Source organism: Poecilia formosa, unplaced genomic scaffold (assembly GCF_000485575.1).
Source record: "Poecilia formosa unplaced genomic scaffold, Poecilia_formosa-5.1.2 Scaffold150, whole genome shotgun sequence".
Classification (NCBI taxonomy): domain Eukaryota; kingdom Metazoa; phylum Chordata; class Actinopteri; order Cyprinodontiformes; family Poeciliidae; genus Poecilia; species Poecilia formosa.
The window spans coordinates 858,436-866,081 of NW_006800089.1; the positions used below are offsets into that span (position 1 = coordinate 858,436).

Genomic DNA, 7,646 nt, shown 5'->3' on the forward strand with positions numbered 1-7,646 from the left:
TATATAAACAGAACTGTGTCTTTAAGAAACTCTTTGTTGGCTTACTAGTTAACTTTAAAACCAGTTTGAGAGCAAATACTGAGGAAAAAAAGCATCAAGCACAGACAATATGAAAGAGACCTGTTGTTGTAGTTGGTGGGTAAATGACCTCAACAGGAAGTGAGACCCCTATTAAATTCTGCCCAGGGCCCAATATAACCTTGGACCGGCTCTGTACATATTTGGAAAGAATATCTGACACAAGAACTACAAAGTTGAAGCACTAGGCAGAGAGAAAGCGCAGAACATTGGTCCTGAATTGTGCACTGAGTGTTTTTTTTTTTTTTTTGTAAAAAAGTTTCTGAAGTTTAAAGTCAGTCTTTGTTTTAAATCCTGCCGTTGAGAGAGAAGCTGGTGATAGTGAATTGTGTCCTATGCGCACACAAAATGCGTAGTTACGCAGCAAAGACAAACATTTTTTTTTGTTTTACGCATTAAATAAGAAAATTCCTCCTCTTCTTGGAGGGCATGCGTGTTCATACTACAAATATTGAGTTTTGAGGAGGAGAAAAATGTCCTGAACTTGATGGTCAGTGTGGATTGGCTATATCTTAGAAAACACAACCAAACACAAGAGCTCTCCAAGTGTTCCAAAACAGAAAAATAAAACGAAAGAAAAAAAAAATTCTTATGACTCAAAAAGTTCAGTCTCAGTCCTCATCCTGCATGGAATGAGTTAAACATCTGCAGCTCCTCTGCTTACATTCACTCCTCCTCTATAGGGAGGGCCAAAAGTGCCACAATCCAATAAATACATTTTTTAAATAAATATTATATACATGATAATTTTAAGAATGCCATGATAAATACATTAAATAAATAAATATCTTCAAAGATGAATGTGACAACAAATCATTAAATGCACCAATAATTAAAAGCTCTCAATAATTAAAACTCAAATACATAGTTTTCAAATGTTACACGTTTATGTCACTGTAACCATTTAAACTGTGACTATAACTTGCCAGCTGAAATCTGATTGTTTACCTTCCACAACAGCTTAACTACCGACCAATCATTTTGCCTAAAGCAGTGTTAGCCCCGCCTACTGACTATGTTGGGTGAGGCTGACACACAAGGTTGTGAAAGGATTACAAATACCTGAACTATAAGTGGTTTAAGAAAACAGATTTTAATCCTTTTATACATTTAATCAAATTATTAAATGATTTACTGAAACAACTTAATATGCCATAGATGCAGTTACCTACTTATTTAATGTATCTATTGTTATTGTTTAAAATGATCACATATATAGATATTTATTTACCAACTTACTTATTATTGAATTGTGGCACGTTTGACATTCCATACCTCCTCCTCTCCAAATGCAAACTAAGCATTTCCTCCAGTCAAGCGCCACTGAGCGCTGTCCAAGTCTGAGCGGCGCATACCTGGGCTTCACCGCGCACCAGGCCACCTCTTTTTCTTTCCTTTATTCACTCTTATTTATTCAAAAGTGAAAAAATGGCGGAAATCTTCTTATCTAGACGCACAGGCTTGTCTTGTAGAGGGATAGAAGAGTTCATACGTGGGAGGGAAGAAGGGGCTGATTCAGTAGGTGAACACCAGGTTGGAGATGGTGGACTCCAGCCACTCTCCTGAGATCATCTCGGTGACCTCCGGAGTGCAGTAGTCGGAGAAGTCGAAGTGGGATCCCGCCCCGCACTCCCCGAAGCCCCAGTCTAAGTCCCGGTCCAGCTCCGCGTCGGAGAAGCCCATCCCGCCCAGAGAGGTGCTCTCGAAGCCGGGGCTTGGGTTCAGGTCGAGCCGCTCGTCTTCGAACTCCTCGTCCGACGACGCGGAGGACACGGAGGAGGACGAGTGCGAGGCGGACGGCGTCGGGGAGGAGGCGCGTGCGTACCTGAGGCGCGCTGTGGAGCCGGGGCTGTGCTCCTCATACAGGCTCAGCGGGTCGCTGGATTCCGCCGAGCTGCTCAGGGTGGGACTGGCCGGGACTCCCACGGAGGGAGGCCCGCTCTCCAGGCTGCCCGTCCCGCCGAACACGTGGGCGCGCCTCGCCTCTCCCGAACCTGAGCGCTTCTCCGGGATCTGCCTGGCCCCCGACGCCGACCTGGATTTAAACACCGCGGAGGCGTACTCTTGCACCGCAGCGCTCTTGCTGCTCCCCTGTTTCAGCGTCCTGCTCGCGGATTTGGACGCGGGGCTCCTCTTACCGCCGGCTTTGGCGCCGCGCTCCCCGCTCTTCTCCCCGCGCTCCGCCTGCTTGCCCGCCGCGCTCCCGGACTTGACCTTCTTCCTGGGTCGGTACTTGTAGTCCGGGTAGTCAGCCATGTGCTTGAGCCGCAGCCTCTCCGCCTCGCGGATGAACGGGATCTTGTCCGTGTCCTTCAGCAGCTTCCAGCGCTTCCCAAGCCGCTTGGAGATCTCGGCGTTGTGCATGTCCGGAGACTGCTCCATGATCTTCCTCCTCTCGATCTGGGACCACACCATGAACGCGTTCATGGGTCTCTTGATGTGGCCGGTCGGAGTTTTGCACCACGCCAGGTCGCTGCGCTCCCGGGAGGAAGGGGAGCCCTCCGGGGCTGGAGAAGCGTCCATCTCCAGGTCCATGTCTCCCGTGTCCGTGGAGTCCCCGCCGGGGGAGTGAGCGTGGGTACTCTCTGTGTGGCTCATGTGCTGCACCATCTCCTCCTCCAAACAGTCTGAAGCGCTCAGTCAGTGACAAAGTTTATGCGTGAAGAAGAGATGGAGGGGGGGAAAAAACCCTCCTCAGCTATGAGTTGGAAGCAAATCTTAAGAAATAAAAGTTCATCCAAGTGTCTTGTCTTTCTTTTGAGTTCACTCCGTTTTGCTTAAAGAGACTTCGAGTGTCTGAACTTTTGCCGGCGCGCCTCCCGGATCAGCTCTCAACTGCCCGTGCGGCTGAAAATTCTCCCTGCGAGGCTCAACAGACGCCGTTGCGAGTCTCCTATGTGAGCCCGGCTGTCTACAGCGCAGCTTGTCTGTGCGGTTGAGGAACCATGTGGTTGAATGGAGCAGCTGCGCTTTCTCATAGTCTCCCTGTTTCCCGTGCGCACTGTGATATTACTGTAAACACAACAACGCCGACCTCATCGTTTTATACCCTCCTTTCGAGGCGCAGGAGCCAATCGGCGCCTGTCTCCATCCTGGTTTTTCACTCAAACCACTCCCACTCGACGCCCATTGGCTGAATAATAATAATAATAAAAAAACCCGGCTAATAATAATAATAATGTGCAATGAGGATCCGTGTGTCTGACCTCATTCCTGTCAGACTCCACTGGAAGAAAAGAACCAAGTCAGACTGTGAGCGTCTCGATCTATAGTTTCTGTTCTCCAAAGGAACACACCGTACAGAGAAAAACAGCAGCAACAACAAAAACCCAGGCTGTTAGAACTGAAGAGGTACATGTTAGAGAAATGAATGCGACTTCATTTAGAAACTTCATTAAAATGCAATGATTAAGCAATAGCAGGTATGTTCACACAGATGTTCAGCTGATGGGTCAGTGGTTGTGCTGGCCTTTTGGCCTGACTCCAGCGAGAGCTTATTGAGGCAGCAGTTCAGGGTGGTGAAGTTTGAAGGGACGACGAAAAATAGTTTGAAAATATATGTATTTCAATGAATGAGAAAAATGTTTCTTCATTTGTATTTTAGAAGTTATTGAAGAAGTGTGAGTCCGTAACTTTAGGAGGTTTATTAAGTAGCAGGAACCTAAAATCTGTAAGCCAGCTCTAGATTTAATCAGATGTAATAACTTTATTTTAGTGTATTTCTTTAACATCAAGGTCTTGTTTAGTTATTAGGCCCTGGCCATCCCTCAGGGGCCCCATAAATTAACTTATCTTCTGCCTTTGCTGTACCATCCCAACGAATAGCAGCGGCTACTTGTTAGCCACCAACTAAAAACCATTATGGAGCTGCCCTCTACTTTTTACAGTAATTTTACTCAAATAAATCAGTGAGGTTCTAACTATTATACTTCACACTAACATATATTGGACATATGGAACGTCAATGGAAAGTTATCAAGATGCATTTAAAATGTTTCAATCCAGAATCATTTTTCCCATTTGCATTCGGAACCTACAAGCTCCCACTGATCCATATCTGATGCACCTGATTAACACGGACCCACCGTTACCATGACTGTTTGTAAGCTAAAAGTCATGTTAACTAACTCGACTGTAAGCTAACAGTCACATAACCTTACGATTGTTTCTCTCCCCAAACTTCCCCTAAGTACCTATAATAGTAATGGGCTTTTCTGGAAGTGGGGCCCCAGACGATGATCCCCAGTTGGGGCCTCTAACGGCTTTAAGGAAAAACAGTCACCTCTCTGCGGTGTCCTGTTTGGCAGTAGAATCAAGATTATCTTCATATTTTCTTTCACAAAGTAACCTGATTTGACCTCAATGATGAAGACAGGCAAAAATAAAAACACTTTTTGTTGTATTAAGATATCAAACATTACTGAAATAATAATAAACCTTTAAAAATCCATTCTAACCAGGCTGCACGTTGCATGTAAAACCTTTTCCCTGACAACGGCAGCTCAGATGTGAAGTTCCTTGGCAACAACTCCCTCGGGGTGCTGGTTTGACATTAGCATTAGCACTGTCGCTAAACTAGTCAAACCTGGATTCACAATCGCATTCCTGTCCAACATGGAGGAGTTCTCAGATACAAGTCTTGGGACAGCTTTTAGGTTTAACTGAGTTCATATAGTCACATATAACCCTCATGACCTCCTTACAGCTCAGAAAGAAAATCAACAGTATCTTCAGTGACTTTCTTAACATATAAAAAGTGTTTTGGCAGGATCAGTTACCAAAATAATACATTTTAACCTGTAAAAAAATGTTTTTACAGGTTAAAACATTTAACCTGTAAAGAATCTTTACACATCTCCCATTTTACACTGATAATTCAGAAACATTACATTAATGCTAAAATTACATACGGGTGAAATTGTTAATAAAGTTGCATTTACTGTATATGTTTGGATAACATAGATAAATGATTGTAAAACCTTAAGATAGGTTTTACATGTCTGATTAAATCAGACATGTCTGATTAAAATTAAAGAATTGTTATTCTCAATACGTCTTAGGCACCAATATCCCTTTTTTATAAACATCTATATATTCTAACATCCTGGTCCTCCTCTACAATTCACAGGGCTATACTTGGAACCACATTAGTTTCATGTGGATGAAGGCCAGCTAAAATTAGATTGTGTGTCATGCGTGGCGGCTGAGAAAATGCTGAGAAAACACAAAGGAGGCCACAACATGTTGCGTCAGTCAGGCTTGCCGTAGTGTTTCAGCGCGTGGCGAGCCCACCCAAACGTGAGCCGCCCATCGTGTTATTTGACAAACTGTTACGACACCGCCGCGCGTAGTGACATCACAGATGGCATCTTAGGCAGGGTTTAGAGGGACAGTGTGGCTGTGGGTCGATTTTATTTACTATCTACACGTCACTACATTGTGGTGAACCAGATATATGGAAAGTAATTGTTACATTTAATCTTAAAAAAAAAAAAAAGCCTTCAATCCTGCTGCAGCTTCCAGCTCATCTCTTTATGTTAACATGCCAGTGTCATGTGAGATCATATTACAGCCTGAGTCGCTAGATGTCAGGCTAGAGCCAAATGGAGCAGGCATTAACTCTGTGCGTGTGTGTGTGCGTGTGTGTGTGTGCGTGATTGTGTGTTAACGTCTCTGTCTTGTGATCGGCTGCTTCTCTGCAAGTCTTGCTCTGATTCTGCAACATCACTGACAGCCAGAGTTTCCGAGGTTTACAACAGCCGCCTGGTAGTCGGGGGAAAGCTACAATGAAAGCGCAATAAAAAAATAGAGACACAATAAACTCTTAACAAATGCACAATCACATAAATCAAACACAGTATTAATAATGAACTTCTTCCCCCTGCTATATATCTGTGGCTTGCCCCAATTACAAGCATGCATCTGCTCCTGGATTAGCTTGTTATCTCTATTAGTCTTCTTCAGACACGCGCGCATGGCGGCGTGCTTGCGCGAGGGTTTGTTTAAACAGGTGAACTGGGTGTACCTGTAATCTTATCTGATGTGTGAGAAGCAGCTGTCAGGTAGCTTTCCACCAGCAGATGCACTGCTGGTGTTCTGCTGCGGCTCCCCGGCTCCCTGAGGCCCTCGTCGGGCCGGTCCCGTTGCTCCGCCTGAGCCGTGTGTTTACCTCAAACTACGCCTGCCTCCTCCTTTGTCTGGGCTCTGTTGATGCCTAAGGGGACGGTGTCACTACGAGGGAGGCTGGCGTGAACAGAGCGGATCGGCAGGAAGTGGGGAGCTGAAGAGGTGACGGCGATAGGGACACTTCCATTTTCAAATTTCATTGCGACTGTGGCGAATTTGAAAATCGGTACATTAAAAGCAGAATTGTGCATTTTCTTTAAGTGACGGTCTGTCAAAAACATCTAAGAAGTTTACTATCTTACACCCTTGGTGTCTGCATTTATAATAAATCCAGATTATTTGACCTCTGGGGCTAAAGACAATTAAGACAATTATTAGTCCAAGGCCGTCATGGACTGAGTGAATTTACAATCTCAAAACATGACAGCAGTTTCTTCAAATTCAATTTTATGAGCCTTCGTAACTGTGTGTATTGTTCGTTTAAAAGAAACAACTGATATCCATTTACATGGTACATAGAGGTAGGAGGCAGTGCGTCACCAAGTATCTTCCTGTCTGAAACAAGTTCTAAGTGCGAAACATTTAAATAGTTCTGCACAGAGTACAGCTCTAATAGACATCTGACATCCATCAGATATTTACTCTGACAGGAGATGCTTTGCATGTTCAGTTTTTAGTAAATGTTTCACACAGGAAGGTATTTTGTGAAGCACCACCTCCAACATCAATGTCCAGTGTAAATATTAGGCGTCGGTTTAAATAACCCAGTTCAACTGTGATGATAGTGGCAGAAAGTTTGCTTAATCTGCTGTTCCTTTAAATCAGCTGTGCGTCACTTTGGTCGTGGCCCTTCCTGGTCTAGCTGTTAGCTTCAGAACTAACTAATCTGGATTGATTTAAACAAATGACTGCTTGTTGTTTATTACTTTCTAAGATGACTTTACTTGAAACTCTCCCAACATTAACCCTACTCTACAATTTCTTTGCATGTGAAAAGAAGGGAATCATTTGTTTGTTTAAGATGTTTAATATGCAGTTTTTTTAATAAAACAAATATGAATGCCTAATATGTATTTGACCCTCAAGAAACCTGAGTGTTTAATGAGAAAGCAGCATGTGCCTCTTCACGGGGGGGCAGGGGGGGTTGTAGTTTATTATAAGTCAGGTCTTCACGACCGTGCTGGGAGCAGAGAGGAAAAAAAAAAACAGAAACAGGCGAGGGAGTCATCCCGGTGTGTCGTAAAACGCGAGTTATGAGATTAGGAGCCCGGAGAGCGAGGGAGAAAAAGAGTCCATGTGTCAGTGAATGGAGGTTCTCGTTACCCTGGACTCGCCCTTCTTCAACCGCCTCAAGAGTGACGCGCCGCTCTGACCTGGCCGCCCGTCATCCCGAGAGGCAGCGCACAACGAGGCACAAAGGGCCTCGTTGTGCGCTGGGCCTT

The 7,646-nt window shown here is 44.6% G+C and overlaps 1 protein-coding gene and 1 long non-coding RNA gene across 2 annotated transcripts in view; one reads left to right on the top strand and one right to left on the bottom strand.

The window, feature by feature from the left end:
• sox4a (SRY-box transcription factor 4a) overlaps positions 1–3,617 on the bottom strand; it is a 4,982-nt gene extending 1,365 nt beyond the window's left edge. The window contains exon 1 of the mRNA XM_016677227.1: positions 1–3,617. This exon is cut by the window's left edge and continues 1,365 nt beyond it. Coding sequence (XP_016532713.1) covers positions 1,594–2,688 — 1,095 coding nt within the window. The 5' untranslated portion in view covers positions 2,689–3,617 and the 3' untranslated portion in view covers positions 1–1,593.
• Positions 3,618–4,862: 1,245 nt separating this feature from the next.
• On the top strand, positions 4,863–5,561 carry LOC107837550 (uncharacterized). Its single transcript, XR_001663567.1, has 2 exons — positions 4,863–4,897; positions 5,092–5,561. It is a non-coding gene; the product is annotated as an uncharacterized LOC107837550 (long non-coding RNA).
• The last annotated feature ends 2,085 nt before the right edge of the window (positions 5,562–7,646 follow it).